This window comes from Genypterus blacodes, unplaced genomic scaffold, assembly GCF_046128005.1.
Source record: "Genypterus blacodes isolate CSIRO-AG114 ecotype Tasmania unplaced genomic scaffold, CSIRO-AGI_Gbla_v1 ptg000012l_1, whole genome shotgun sequence".
NCBI classification, from domain to species: domain Eukaryota; kingdom Metazoa; phylum Chordata; class Actinopteri; order Ophidiiformes; family Ophidiidae; genus Genypterus; species Genypterus blacodes.
Window position 1 is genome coordinate 7,107,147 of NW_027466826.1, and position 16,194 is coordinate 7,123,340.

Consider the following 16,194-nt stretch of genomic DNA (forward strand, 5'->3'; position numbering starts at 1 on the left):
GTGTAGAATTACATTGTGGCGTGGAAGTACAGGACATGAACATTTGAATAAAGCTGTTTATCTATGTTACTTTGTATAAATCACGTGTTTTAGAGCAAATCTTGCGTTTGATGGAGGTTTGGTGATCGCCTTTATTTACCAATTTAGAAATACGTGAATAATAAATAGTGAATAATCTTGGGTAGTTTGGGCATTTATACAGTTTGCCTACAGAAACAAATATTCATAGGAACACATTTCTGCTTTATTAATCATATGATTTTATAACCTGATGATATGTGCCGACATCAAACCTGGCCGTGAACCCTACACACACACACACACACACACAAACACACACACACACACACACACTGTACCCATAATGCTCATTTTCAGAAACCATTTGGATCACGACCCCGTGGATCCGCGCTGGATTCGAGACAGTGGACGCGCTCGGTTGCGTGACGTAGCCCGTCGCGGTGGCCCTCACGGTGGATTAACGCGACCCCCGGGTGACCCCTGGTAACCCCCCCCCCCCCCCCCCCCCCCCCACACGCCCCCGGAGCCGCCACAGGAGGATTCTAACGAAACACACACACACACATTTTGACAAAACAATGAAGTATTATTATTATTATTATTAACAGCAGCACACAGACACATCAAGCCTATAATACAGCCAAACTCCGGGAATATTCTGAATATTACACGCATTCTTATTTGTGTTTATATATTTGCTTTTTATGACAAGACAACAATTAATTTACCCTGCGATTGTCTGCATGTGTGGCGGAACATAGCTAATAATACTAATTTAAAACGAAAACAAACGTAAACACACAAAGTTTGTGTTTACATACATTTGAATAGTTCGAGTCTTTAAATTGGAAAATCAATCGCGGTGAGATAATATTCTTCATTTTAACTTAACGCCGCAAAAAAAAAAAGTTGTAATAGTCCCAAATCGGATGGAAACTAGCGTAAAATCTATCTATAATCTATCACTTCTTCCTCTGTATAGTATTGAAAAGGGTAAGTGATGAAATAAATCGTATTAGTTTGCTGCTCACGGTTGAAATTGTTAATGCGCTGCGAAGCGTGTGTGTGTGTGTGTGTGTGTGTGTGAGGCAGACAGAGGAGTGTGTTTTATGATTAAATTTAAACTCTAACCCTTATTATGTTCCCATGAAGGAGCCCTTGACTCCTCGATCCTTCATTATTTATGTGAAAATTGATCCGCGCAAGCTCCCGTAGATTCACTCATAGTCACTGTACATTATTGTGTGTCTGTGTGTCTGTATACGCGCTGGATATTTTTTTATATGCGCCTTTTGCATTTGATTATGTCCTCCATCTTTATTGTGTTTTATTCATTTTACACGTGTATTATGCTGCATTTAGCCACAGTGGCCCCGAGAGACGCGTCACTCCGTGTGTACACCACGTGGACCAGTGTGCTTGGATGAGCTACGAGAGAAACCTTGAAAGGTGACAAATGAAGCACTTTCAATCCTCCCTGCTTGCCTTGTGTCATCCAAGACAAAGACACACATGGGAAAAGCAAAATCCCCCCCCAAAAAAAGTCGTAATATGAACAGATTATTCCAAATCATTTACCTTTATTTGTATTTTACTTTTATTTTGGAGGGGTAGATTTACAGTTGTACATGTTATATAAATATAAATATCAATACATTAAATTGTTGTGTGATCTATACTGTCTACGCAAACAAAAATGTCCATTATCCCCCCCAACAGGATTTGAAAGTCAAGAGTTCACCATGGGTAACGGTCTCCCTCGGGTGATTAAGGTCACCGACTCATTCACAGGCTCAAGTGATGCATTGACAAAAGATAAATATCAGCCAAACAATGGATAGGAGTGCATTTCATGTGGTTTTGGAAACTGTATGTTTAAATTTGCTTTTTTTAATGTAGCAGTTTGTCCTTGTGACTCTTTTCTATGGCTTATGGGGCAAACAGTTCAGTCACATGATGTCTTGGAAACGTCTCCCATCATGTGACAGATGGAAACAAAGTGGCCTTCGATTTACAGGAAGGTCACATTGTTTATTGCTTCATATTATAATCAAAGCTATTATTATCCTCATCCTGTTAATATATTTAATAAATAAAAAATCAGCGATAACGTTATTATATTAGAATGACAATTTTTTTTTTTTATCAAATTCCTAAAAACAACAGGAACAATGAAAGAGTTGCATATTTGTTTTTGTTGACAAAGTCTTACAGTAAGGAATCCATCCTTACTATGGCCCTATATGGCCTTGTACCACTTCTGCAGAGTGAAGTTCAATTCCCATCCTGGAAATAACTTGACACTCGCTATAATGAAACTGCAGCGGGGGTTAAGGCCTCTCAGATATCTTTTCTATGGCTTTTGGTTCAAACTGTTCAGTCAAATCATCGTCTATAGTCATTTGGAAGCGTCTCCTATTGTGTGACAGATGGAGACAGAGCGTAGCCACAGTGGCCTTCTGCAAGACCAAAACAAGCTCCTTTCATTTACAGGAAGGACACATTGAGTATTGCTTGATAATATAATATAATAATACTTATCATGATAAATAAAGGACAAAATTAGTTTATTTAAATGAAGGATAATTGAATAAACAAAACAGGAACAACAACAAAGTTTCATCTTCATATTTGTTCTTGTGTTCTTGTATTTCTGTTGACAAATACTCACAGAATTATGCTTTCCACAGAATGAATGTTTGTGAGCTCAATTCACATCCTTTAAATCATTTATGACTTACTTTAATGGCATTGCCTAAAGGTTACGGCCTTCCAGATAATGCACCGCACGGACTAGAACCTGACAGGTGTGTATGTGTGTAAGGGGGGGTTTGCCTGCCATTGATTTGTTTCAGAATGATACTGATATTATTGTTTTCCACTAAAGCTGCTGGCCGCTGATTTGGAGTGTCTTTACCTGACAATGTTTCGCAATAACATACACAATTTCTACTGGAGATTTGTGCTTTTCACAGTGACTGGGCCTCTGAAGGAACACAGGCAGTCACAGGACCCAAAACAACACAAAACCTGTGCAGGAAGAATTAAAAAGGTCAAGCAAGCAACAGTGAAAGGAGCAACTTATTAGCAGACTTGTTCACATGGTATGAAAACAGGAAGATTTCAAAACTTTAACCATATTCATTCTTTAAGAGAAGAAACCTGAGATGTTGTGATCTTCGGGTTCTTATTTTATTCATTATTGTTCAGCGATGAGTCCTTTTAATTAATATTTTGAGTGTCAAAGTCCATCATTGGAGCTGTGGGTGCTGCAGGGGTTAAGTAAGGTTTTAAGTGATATTGAATAATCTGATGAAGTGGGATTGTTTCCACTTGTAGGTTTCTGTGACATAGAAGATTGTCCTTGGTTTATACTCCAAGACTCTATATCTCAAGAAGCACTTAACTTATAAACTTATAATGTGCAGTAAAATCCTGGCTGATGAAAGCAGGTTTTTATTAAAGTTTAAAATATCATGTTTAGTTCTCAAACTGATACTTTTGGTGTTACGTCAGTCTGCACATAGCGTGATTTATATTCTGTTTTCAGGATCGTAACTAGCAGCACCTTTAACCCCCAAATCAATCAGCATCTGAGCTCCCACGTGTTTTCTGAGCCCCAAGGTTCTAACAAGGAACACAACATCTTTTTACTTGATGTATCTTCCATACACATTTAAATCTGCTACATTCTATTTAACACTGTTTACCTGTATGCTTCCGGTTAAACTAAACTAAAAACATGTTACAGAAACCACTAAATAACAGCTTTCTATGTACTTTTAGCTCACTGTGGCCCAACATTAGAGGTTTGGCTGCCAGTGAGTGTATTCTTAGGCATTAAGTCTCTCACTATTACATAAGGGTGACAGTTTAAAGGCCCCCCTAACATTTGTGCAACTATTATATTAAATAATTATCATAAAATAAAATAAAATTGAAAGAAGAAGCAACAGTGTCCAATCACGCTCAGAAGTGTGAGAAACAAAAGAGAGCGTGTTTTTAAATGCAGCGTGCCCCCTGTGGGCGGATGCAAAAACGGAATTAACGTGTCTTTTTGTAGCAAATCAACATCTTCTTGATTTGCCTTTTTATCCATTAATTCCATGTCCTGTTGAGTACATTAGCAAACATGTCTGAAGGACAAGAGGAGAAACACAAGGCACAGAGCCGCCGCCCGTACGGGCCGCAAAGAGAAAAAAAACGAACTCACCGCTTCGATCGTTTCTAGGGAAACAGCCGAACACTGACTGTAGCAGACAGGCTCGGGATCACCTGTGAAGGAGGCAAAGACGTTACAAACCCTATTAGTGTGGATGACATCAATGTTGTAACTTAATTAGATTGGTGACATCACTGAGAAGTATTTAAGTATCTGTAGAGTCAGACACTGTGGGAAGAAACACAGATGTTGACCGTGCGTTTGTGTTTTGGCAATTAAACATTTAAAGCTAAGTTTAACAAGAAGTGGTGCGTTTACGGCGAAGAGGAAACACCGCAGAGTCCCACTACAGCCTGGATAATTATGTCATACAAAGGCTTTATTCATCACAAGAAAGGCGAGCAGGACTTCTACGAATTGAAGAATAAAGCTGCCGAGTTTTACCGGGGAAGCAGTGTCCCGGAGGAGTTGGAGAGAGCTCTGAACGTGCTGTTCCTTCAGCAGCCCGACGACCTGTACGGCTACCTGGTACGGGACGCTCACCACCTACGGCCATGACGCATTAGTTAGCTCGTGTTAGCAAACAGGCCAAATATCAGTCTGTCGATACCGCATTAGGCCGTGTGGGGGCGCACCGCTCGTTTCCTCTCCACCCTATCAGTGGGTTCTCAAGCTGTGTAGTGCCACCCCGAAAACTGCAGTACAAGAGGAACTTAAAACTTGAATGAATTTGTTTTCACGTGGGAGTAATAAACAAACTGTGTTGTCACATTAGAGTTGGCTTTAATCGCATCTCTCTCAAGGTGACATTCAAAGTAGAAAATAGATAGTATGCACTGAGTTATTAACACACACGTACACGCTGACATGATGGAGGTAAACAAACAGCTGCTGGAGATACTCTCTAGTGTACACACTCCATTTCATATTTCATAGTTGTTTGGGGGTACAAACCTAGAATGAACAATGGCTGTCAGCTACATTAATACATTACTAGGAATGGACGTCCTGCTACATTGTGATTGAATATTGTGCTTACTACTCAAACACACAATAGATACACTGTATTATACTACACAATTGTGGTAAGTGATAATAGTAATGTGGTGCAAGCCCCCTAGAATTTTACACACACTCAACCCTCAACATAGTATTTGACCTTGTAGCATTAAAGGCAACCATGTGCTTAAGCTGTAGGCATGCATAGATCAATAAGATTCGTCTGTTTACAAGACATGTTAATTGCTTGTTAACTGCGTAATTGTAGTATGAGGCGAGTCTGCCGGCTGAGGTATGCGCTTGGAGGCGTTTACATGCCTCAATGAATCGATTGGCAATCAAATAATCGCCCTTCACATAGGAATTGTGCCATAAGAGTAAAGAATATACATGATGTTTAAAAAGGCCAGTTTATCTTTGTTGTGATGTAATCGGAAGTGCGTGTAAGTCTTGTCAGTAAGTCAAAGGTACAAGTCTTAGAAACACACTCCAGTTAAAACTAAACACCAGACGGCTGTTTCTTCATAGTCAGTTGTCAGTTTTGGGCTGTTGGCTTCAGATGCTTTTATGCGAGAGGCGCACATCTCTTCAGTGGGAGCTCCACAAAGCTTAGGGGTACAGTTGTGGTTGCCATGGAAACCCCAGCACTTGATAGTAAAAGATTTTCCTCCTCAAGTGATGGATTGAAATATTAACAACAAGTGACGTTACAGCTACAGGCTAAACATTCCCCCCACCCCAGTCCAACTAATCGTATCGGCTGCTTGTTTACGTTGGACAAAACTCTTCGGGGGTCTAATTCAGGACGGGTAAAGTATCAACAATGGGTAAATTAAAATGTATTTCATAATGAATCATTAATTTTGGAATTTAACCATTTGATTTCTAGCTCCTTTATTAGATTTGGATTTGTGATGAATGTAACATTCACCTCTCCTGTTGCATGAGTCTAAATGAACCATTGATTGACTTGATCTTTCATCATTGGCATTCATGAGCCTTATTTAGCCTGAACATGTGTGTATTGATACGGTGGATTTTCTTTCTTATCTTTTTATTCTACAAGCTTCTGAATGCAGCCTTGGCTCAACCTTGTCCATCACTGACTGTCATTTTAGGCGAATTACTTCGCAAAACTTTCGGCCCCACCAAGGATAAGCAGACTGAATGGAAAAGAGATTTACGACGCAGGAGGACAGCTATCCGTCGAGACAGAGGTCTTCTGCATCGTCAACAATGAGGAAACGGTAAAAGCTCACCAAAGTCACATTTCTATCTTAGTTCACATCACGTTACAGACAATATTGTTCTTCTTCTTTTTTTGAAAACGGAGCCAGAATATTCATCACATTGTACGGCGCATGATGACTAACTGCTGAAATTATAGCCTTCAAAACTGCATGGACTGTGGCTGACAATTGCTCATCTGGCAAATTGCAGATATTCAGTTCAGCGTATGCGTTCAGAGTGAGGATTATACAAATATCGTTTTAACAAAGGCGATGTGATTCATTAGTGGCGCGCGGATGGTTTGAAGTGACAGCGAGGGGCCTCCCCTAACATGCAGAACGCTGGGATGTGAAGAGGCAGCCAAAGGCAAGAGGCGAGCAAAGAAGGTTGCAATCAGCCCGTGACCTTTGACCCTTTTTTTTTTTTTTTTACTATATCAAAATGAGATGTGACACGGTGGGGGGCATCCCGAGGGCTGCAAAGCAAACATTTGTACACCACCACATCAGTTACACCTTGCTGGGCAGGTTGAACACCACACATCCATGCAGGAAGCCGGTAGAGTTTGGTACCGGTCGGCCTGTTGGTGGCGCTGTATGGCTGTTTTAACGCTTTGGCCTGTCACTTTGGAAGCGTTGACTCATACATATTCATCCGTTTGTTACTACATCTCCTGCTTATTATGAATATTTTCCAAAACAAACAAAATGTAGAATGTTTGTCTAATCCACCTAAATCACAAATGATCTGAATTTTGTCATGTGACTGAAATTATTTGACACGTTTCCGTTTTGAAACATAAAGTGAAAAGCAACATACATTTAATTCTGTACTGAAACAATAGAAATGACTTTAAAGCATCTGAATAAGTCATGCAGCCATGTTCAGACTTAATGTGTAGTGACAGGAAGCAATAATGGTCGTGGACTGAGAGAATGGAGAGTGCAAGGTCTGGTGGGAGAGGAGATAGCAGATCTGAGTTCATGTCCTCCCCCTTCTAAGTCAGGAGGAGGTTACTGTGTCAGTGGAGCAGCAGCAACAGAAGAGGATTCAGATCATCACCGTCTGGGCCTCGGCTTTATTTTGGCAGAGTAACTATGTTAGACGCAAACAAGTCTCTGTCCGCTGTCCCTTCCTTGTCATTAGACTTGATCCACACATGGAGCCATTAGTTTTACATCCAAACTCATTAACTTTCGTCGCATTCATACTAACTGATCACTTTGTCTCCCCTCTGCTGTTTTCAGAGGATTTCCTCCGCGACCGTCTCCACTAACTTCGGCCTGGAGACGTCAGAGGACTGGAAAGCGACGGTGAAGGAGAGAGCCGAACACGTGACGGCCGCTCTGCAGTGGATCGCCAACCCGCTGAACAAAATGTTGAAAGGTCTAAACCCCTGTGACCAGACACAAGTCGACCACATCCTCAGGTCCTCACAATGGCACCAATTCCATACTATGAAATAGAGAATTTTGTCTTTAGGTCTATTGCTGCAAACTTATTTTAATGTAAGTACTTTATGATTGTATGGGTTTTTAATTGAGCTTTATTCGGATATAATTGCGGATTAGAGTTCATGTATGATAGGAGGACTCTAGCACCAGCACTCAGATGATTCACTATTAATCTCCTTTGACACATTTTCCTTTGCTATACAAACAGTACAGTATACATACAGGAATTTATTAATTAATGAGCTTGGCTTTAAATTGCAGCTTCCCTGTTTTGTGCATTAAGATCCATCGGGGTCATATGCAGCTTGCTGTGTTTTGACCTTCTGGAATTGGGTCAGTGAGGGGTTAATGGTTTGCACTTGTTTGCCCATTGTCACAGCTTATCATATCATCACGATGCACCGGACTCCTCTTATTGGCTGCTTTTGCGTCGTCTGTTATGACTCAATAGAGAAGCTTAATGAGATTGTCTATATTACATTACTACAGCTTGAGGGCGCTTGTGTTTGAAAAAGAAACAGTGGGAATATTTGAGGTACATTTAAACTACATTAGTGTCTCATAAGGGCTATTTGGTGGAGTTTTGGGATCTTGAAATATGTTCAAATCCAGAAATATTAACATTTGGCACAGAGTCATCAGACATCTCCACACTCACACTTTTACACACCGTCCCCTGCAGCAAATTCCTCGCGGATCGCTGGCAGGATGAGAAAGACTTCCAGACAGAGAGGATGGAAGGTGAGTCGACCAAGATGACCGAGGAGCAGAAAAGTGAGGCAGTAACTCACTTTCTCCATCTACACCACAGCATTAAACTTGAACAACTTTAAGTGTGTTTAGAGATTTATGTCGGCTCGTTGTGCTCAGATTAAGCACAAATATCCATTATTTTTCTTCTGAGGGACAAACAACTCAATGTAAAGACTTTGAAATGGTTAAAGGCCCAATCCATCATTTTAAAACCTTATAATTTACAGCTGCATTTGCATATATTGGACTTCTATATAAAAAATAAGTTGTGAGCTTTGCATAATTGAAATATCAGCATGTTTTACTCCTGTGTTAACAATGATTTGACAGTGTGAGAAAATATGAATGTAGTACTTGTCCAGGCCTGAATCTGTCCTACCTGTTTAGGTTTTGGTTACACCTTGATTGTGATGCAACGTGTCATATTCTCACCCTGTGCGTTTGTGTCTGTGGCAGGCTCAAAGGGAATCGGTTCAGATAAGCTTCCTCCACAGGAAGAGCCGGTGCTGCCGGGGTGCTGGGCCATCGGCACAGCGTCCCTGGCTGTAGCCAAAGCCGGGGCCCAGATACACCACGTCCCTCTGTACAAATACATAGCAGCACTGAGGAGCCAAGAGGTTACGCACAAACACAAAAACATTGAAGACAATTAGGAGGAGGGTGATGAAGAGATAAGATTTTGTTCCAGTTTGAAAGAACAGCATGATGGAGTTATTACCCATTTGAGATTCATTATTGTAAGACATACGATTGCAATTTTTAAATATTAACACAATATACAATGTTGATTCCAGCTCTGGCTTGCATTCACACACACTACTTTCCCTCATTTTGCAGAGACTGTAGCTTAAAGTGAAGTAGGCTTGGGTTTGCGGCCCAAACAATAGAGTACAGTCGAGTTAACTACAGTAGAGTGTCACCTGCATACATGTTAACACTGTTTTATATAATTCCTTTCAGGCTCAAACATATTTCCATATTCCACTGCCCTTGGTGACTCTGCTGAGCTGCGGGAATAAGTCTCCAGGAAAACTGAATTTACCAGAGGAAGTGATCTTCATCCCCAAAGCAGGACAAAGAGTCAAACAAGTATTTCATTTTCTTCTACCAGTGTTTTTGTGTTCCACTTAGTTGATAGTTGTAGTTGACGTCTCTCTTCGGCTGAGTTTTAGAGTAAGTACTTGTTATTGGTTTGTTCTTTGTGTAAATGTCCTTTGTGCACATTCCTTTGCTTCCTCTGTAGTTGGTCTAAGTATGAGAAGACATCTTATTTCTTCTATATTGAATTCTACCCATAGCATTTAGAAAACAAACTGAACTGTGAACTTCTTCAACAGATCATCACAATGGCCCTTGAAATACAAAAGGAGATGATGAGAATAATGAACTCTTCTTCAAAGGCCGGGGTGAGGGACGCTGCCGTGTAAGAATTGAAACTGAGTTCACTCAGACTCGATGAGAGCACATGTTGAAAAGAAGGAGCAGAATTCAAAGCTTTTCCGGAGCGTTCCTAAAAGATATATACAAAAAAGGACATTTCATTTTGATTTTCATGGCTAAACTTCAAATAGGCCAAAGTATACAGGCACACAGATATGTTGAAATTATTAATAAAGCATTGAATACTGCTCCTTTTCACCTATTCTTTCATGGAGCATTTGTACTGTATACACAGTTATAAACTGCATTGTTCAGTGACCCCCTAGCACTTACATTTATAACGTGAACAGTACAGACGGTGGGTGAGTGGGACACACTTGTGTTCTAATAACCTTGCAGCACTGCGTTATTCAAACCTATGAATAAATATTCTTGCTTTCTTACTTACACAGAGCAGAGAGAAACATTTTCACCCGGAAATTCCCAAAACATTGTAATGTCTTTATTATAAATACTGTAAATCAAACGCCCCACAAAGATGTTGCTGCTGAGGAAATATCTTTGCTCCCAGGCTGGATCCACAATCCTGTCTGCCACGGGTGCTCCGGTCGCCAGCTTCGATCGACCGGAGCAGCCTCTGGATCTGATTGCTGAAGCTTGCCACAGCCTTGGATTGGTGTTGGGAGCAGAGGTTCATTTGGCTCTAAACTGTGCCGCCTCTGAGCTAATGGATTACGTAAGTTGACAGCTCTCTCTGCATGTGAATCATTGTGTTTGGAGTCTTTGCGTAGGAGACCTTGTGTAAATCAGACCAATTATATAGATATCTATATGTATACATATAGATATATATATATATATATCTGAGAGGGAAGTTCACTTTGCAAAAAAAGAGATAACAAGCAGTTTTTTTTCTCTTTTCCTCATAGACTAAAGGAAAATATGAGGTTGCAGCCGGAGGTCTCAAGTCTCCTGATGAATTAGTTGATTTGTATCAGGGGCTAATAAGCAAATTTCCAGCTATTGTGGCGTTAATCGATCCACTGAGGAGAGAGGTAAGTTCAAAATCACTTCTACTCAGCTTTCAAATTCAAATGTATAAACACATTGAGGATAATATTCAGAAGCATTAATGTATAGGAGACTTACACACTCAAAAGGCTGGTATAGAGTGTGTGTCAGGGTATGCAGGTTAATACAAAGGTACAAGCAGATTTAAAAGGAATTTCAAGATTTTTTAACAAATGAAGAACATTGATATATATAATGCAAAGTTATTTATCTTAGCTGCTCTCACTTATGGGTCTTGGTATTCTTCCACAACACAGTACGGTCTCATGTGTTGGATCACATTTAAAGCGTTCCATTGAAATCAACTTACTAAGCAACTAAGTAGGTTTGAATATCCCAATTAGCCAAATACAGTTTAAAACATATCTTAGAGTCGTAATGAGTCTTTCAAGGCAAATGATAAAAGAGGCCGGTAAACAGGCCTTTATGGCTGAGGGAACGTGGCTAAGTGACTCTGTTTTCACTCATAAACACTTTAGAACTGCCACTGTGTTTTACTGGCTCCATGTCTATGTGTGTCTGTGTGTGTGTGTCTGTCTGTGTGTGTGTTTTATAAGGATGTGGACCAGTGGGAGAAGCTGAGCAATGTGATTGGAGACTCCTGCGCTCTGCTCACTTTCACCCCCAATCTACAGGCCCCGCCCATACCAGGGGTCACAGGTCACATCTTACAGCAAATCAATGAGACAACAGTCAGCGCCCTCATCAGCTTTACAGCAGAGTATCAAGGTAACAGATCTGCTGGTGGTGAGGCAGAGAAATTGATGTGGCTTTAATTCCACGTGGGAGAGTTACTTCATGTCACCTCATAACATTTTAGAATAGTTCCCTTTAGTCTGTAAGTGAAGCCAGCTTCAGCAGTGCGCTTTCAGCCCCTCAGTCATTTTCAAGATCGAGCTGTTTCGGGAGGTCGTTGATAGTGTGCAAATGTCCGTAATGGACCGTCTGAATATCAAACTGAGAGTAATGTGCTGTCAAAGCGCCCGTATGAGTGATCGGCTATACTTGCACACTTTCTGTCTTTGCTGGTTGTGCCATCATCCGCCCGCCCCCCCTCACAAACTCATTCCATGTCTGGTTCCATATAACGTTGATATCCTGCAAACAGACAAACAGGTAAACAAACAAACATGACCAAAAACATAACCTCCTTGGCAGAGTTAATAATGATACAACAGGAAGTGCATCAGAACACACTCACACTCATAATGACTTTAATTGATTTTCCGATTTCTATGGTGGAATACTGGTCGAGTTAATTTTCTCCCTGTCTCTCTCTTTCGCTGTGTCTCTATCCTCTGGACTGCCAGGTGCTGTGTTAATGGGAACAACATGCAGGGAGCCCTGCAGTGATGACTCCCTGTCAGATGTGGTGAGCCTCATTCACCTCATTCATTCTGTGTTTCAGTGTTGTTTGTTCTCATAGAGACGAGTTCTGCATCTCCTCACAATACTGTGTATTTAGCAGTTTGTTCCAAAGTGACAGCTGTCTGCAGTCATGATGCATCATGGCATTAAACACACACACAGAATCCACTGCAGTGCCAATTTGTAAGTACACTTTAACAAAAGAAAGGCCAAGGATAAATGTCACACTAAAGGCCATGTGCCGTTTGAAGCACAAAGATGGATGCATACCACAGTGAACACGCTACACGTGTCAAAGAGCTGCATGTTACGTACACAGTGGCGTGACTTGAATTCCAAACCCAGCTGAGACAAGGTTTAAGAGAGGAATGGAATCAGTGGATTTAGCAGCAGGGAGATGGAGGTTTCACCAACCAAACCACGGCTGAAAGTAAAGCAGCTGAGCCAAATCCTCATATTCTGTTCCACTCACGGTGAACCAGATGAGCTGCAAGATGTGGAAACACTGATAGGCTGGATAATTTTTATAGGATTAAAACCTCACAGTTCAAGCTTCACATACCAGGTGAGTGTTGTGAGTTGATCACAGAAACATGAATCACAGTATGTAGGTACATTGTGCTGCATGCATGAGATAAAATAAGACACTGCAGAATGTCTTATTCCATCTTTATAACCCACAGGAAACTACTGTATTTCATTGCATGCAACAATAAAGGTCAGCTGGTAACTGCAGCTGGCAGGTTCAAGATACTATATATTAGTTTAAATGAAATAAAAGTCAATGAAGAAAACAATCCCCAGCACAGTGGAGGATCAAAGGCAGACAGCGAGTGTGAACAGTGAGGGGACACGTCCCAAGTTACGCCACAAACTTCTGTCCTTTGCACAGCTATTCTGCCTCCGTCTCACTGTCTGCTGCTCCTCTCCTTCCCCCCGCCAGGCTGTTGGTCTGGGCCTGGACTATGTCCTACTGGGAGGTCTGAGCGCTGGAGAGAGGATGACTAAATACAACCGTCTGATTTCAATAGAGGAGGAACTGGACCAACAGAATATGCTGGGTATGTGTTTTATAGCCCTGCTTTGTCTTCTTTTTTTTGTAGCTGGACAGAAAAAGGAGGTCAGACAAAGAGAGTGTGTGTGTGTGTGAGAGAGAGAGAGAGAGAGAGAGAGAGAGAGAGAGAGAGAGAGAGAGAGAGAGAGAGAGAGAGAGAGAGAGAGAGAGAGAGAGAGAGAGAGAGAGAGAGAGAGAGAGAGAGAGAGAGAGAGAGAGAGAGAGAGAGAGAGAGAGAGAGAGAGAGAGAGAGAGAGAGAGTATGCCTGATCTCACCCTCTCTCTCTCTCTGCGTCGGATGTGAAAGGACACTGTGTAAGGAATCCTACAAGTGTGTGTTTTTGTGTATTGGAGGCGAATGAATACCAAAAAAACTACCTTGGATGTGTTAATTGGCCAGCTAATTACACGCCAAAATGCATATTTTCCCATGAGGCATTTCCAAAAGGAAGGTGTGAATATGTAAACTCAATTGCTATCACAGAAACATTTATGAATCGGTTTTATTGGAGTTTGTTTGCACTGTTGCTTCCTATAGTCCAGCTTTGGTCCTTTCAGTGTGTTGTATCATTTCGTCTTGTCCGTCCACAGCATCCTGGGAGAAACACCGTCCTCCACTCTTCACCACTAGAGAACCAGACGACAGTGTTCCCCCAGATGCGGAGTGAGGGAATACAGCTGACATGTTCTGTTCCAATTAAAGATGCCACCTCTTAAAAGCCTCAGTGATACCATGTTGGCTTACAGGAAACTCCACTTGTTACTCATTTGTGTTTCATTCATTCAGTAAAAATCAATATGGAGCTGTTCAGTAAGCAGCTAAGTGGGGGCTTTCACCTCAAATGAACTTGTTTTTAAAACCACCATGTTGCAGGACAAGAGGACACACAGACACAACAGACACAGTGTGAGATCCACTGGTGCGGGTGGAAAGGTTCATGCTCATTATTATGGGATATTTATATATTATTGTATTGTCTGAACCTGCATTTTTTGAATATCATGGGGCGTAAAAACCCTCCAATAAATATTCTGCGATCAGATTAGTGATGGATGACACCTGATGTTTACTATATAAAGGGCAATATGAGAGCAGTGGTTCTCAATCTGTGTGGTTTGTGTACCTTCAGGTTGTTGAAGTCCCCCTGGTGGTACACTGGGGTGATTTCTATACAAAGTCTGTTATTGTGGCGAACACTCAATATAAAATGGGTTTCATCAAGACAGAAAGAGAGAATATAAGAGTTAGTCACAATGTTGTAGTATGATGAGTAGAGTTAGATCATTGAAAATGGTCCAATTCGCTGTGTGTGTGTGTGTGAGTGTGTGTGTGTGTGTGTGTGCGCGTGTGTGCGCGCGTACACTTATCCACTTCCTTTCAAGGTGGGACATCACTGCGTCTTCAAGGTCATCCTGTTAAAATTTCAGCCCAGCACACAAGGTTTGCCTGTAACGTTGACTTGGTGTGTTCATTTTGTGAAAAGGGACTTCCCTGCTTGAAAAGTGGCATATCTAAGAAACTGGGGGGGGGCGGGGGGGTAAATGCCATAGAACACACACGAACACACACACACACACACACACACACAAACACCGCCGCCCCAATGTTGGCCCACAAAGCCTGCCTCCTCCCGGTGTGGCTGTGTGAAGAAAGGCCCCTTCATAACTGGTCAGCACCCTATGCGACCCTTCTCATTCCTCCTCAGTTGGTGGAGGAAATGAGTATGTGAGTTTGTAAAACAGGCTGAGAGGTCCACTGAAGCATCCGCCTGGTCAGCCGCACAGAATAGCCTGCTTGTATCCAGTGGGAAGTGGAGGAGCTTCACAAGTGCTTTGTGTACCGGCCACATACAGCTGCATCAATGGGCCTATCAAGTGAGTTATCCCTTATTCACGGCTCCTTTCTGCTAAACACACAACACACACAATCTGCCTGACAATAATCAGGCTCGCTTAACTTTTAAGGCCATGAACTGAAAATAAAACTTTTCACTAAAGTGTGACAATAAAAGGTTCAGTCAATATACGACTGAATGATGAGTTGCATTTTTTTTAGTTTTTTAACAGCAAGCACGATTGTCAATTTCATTTTAGTAAAATGTATGTCGTCATTTACCTCCGAATTCCAAGCGATTTCAAAACAATACATTTCCTTCAACTTGCTTTTTTCTCATTTATATTATTAAATTAACCGGTTCTGAATGGACACCGATTGCTCGTGCAATTCCAGCTATACATTATAACGGTTGTTTTTCGCGCCGCGCACACGCAGGTTCGCCGTAAATGCTGGCGAGCGCAGACAACCTTTAATCAATGAAACGCAATCGAAGCCCGACAGATAGCAGTGTCTCGGAGCACGAGCCCCGAGCAAGTGAGGCTCCCCGGCAGGCAATTACTGTGTTTGGAAAATAAATGAAATGACTACCCAAAATAGGTCAAATTAAGTGTTTCCCAGACACACTAAAAGGACCTCCCTAATTGCTGGCCCCCGAAGGGACAAAAATACAAAAACAACAAAACATTATATTGTATTGGCCGATGACGAGGAAAAGACAGAGCGCTAAGAATGGGTTGTGTTAGGAGACGAGGGGCTGAGAGAAGAAAAGGACACAGCGTGGTTTGTGTAATTACATGTTTTGCCTCGATCGGCAGTGTGTGTACCATCCGTCAATCAACGTCAGCGAGCGCGGCAGCTGGAGCAG

The 16,194-nt window shown here is 41.6% G+C and overlaps 1 protein-coding gene across 1 annotated transcript; it reads left to right on the top strand.

Moving 5' to 3' along the window:
* The first annotated feature begins 4,488 nt into the window (after positions 1 to 4,488).
* On the top strand, positions 4,489 to 14,317 carry eno4 (enolase 4). Its single transcript, XM_076166056.1, has 13 exons — positions 4,489 to 4,711; positions 6,301 to 6,429; positions 7,660 to 7,841; positions 8,549 to 8,607; positions 9,076 to 9,236; positions 9,580 to 9,708; positions 9,957 to 10,025; positions 10,571 to 10,735; positions 10,929 to 11,054; positions 11,628 to 11,799; positions 12,381 to 12,442; positions 13,382 to 13,499; positions 14,084 to 14,317. The coding sequence occupies exons 1-13, from the start codon at positions 4,547 to 4,549 to the stop codon at positions 14,158 to 14,160; spliced, it is 1,614 nt and encodes a 537-aa protein (XP_076022171.1). The 5' UTR covers positions 4,489 to 4,546; the 3' UTR covers positions 14,161 to 14,317.
* Positions 14,318 to 16,194: the final 1,877 nt, after the last annotated feature.

Excerpts from the sequence above, each read along its gene's own strand:
- eno4 (XM_076166056.1), top strand. The coding sequence starts at position 4,547 with ATGTCATACAAAGGCTTTATTCATCACAAGAAAGGCGAGCAGGACTTC. Across the intron at positions 6,430-7,659 it reads TCGTCAACAATGAGGAAACG|AGGATTTCCTCCGCGACCGT; the intron begins GTAAAAGCTCAC and ends TGCTGTTTTCAG. Across the intron at positions 10,736-10,928 it reads CCTCTGAGCTAATGGATTAC|ACTAAAGGAAAATATGAGGT; the intron begins GTAAGTTGACAG and ends TTTTCCTCATAG.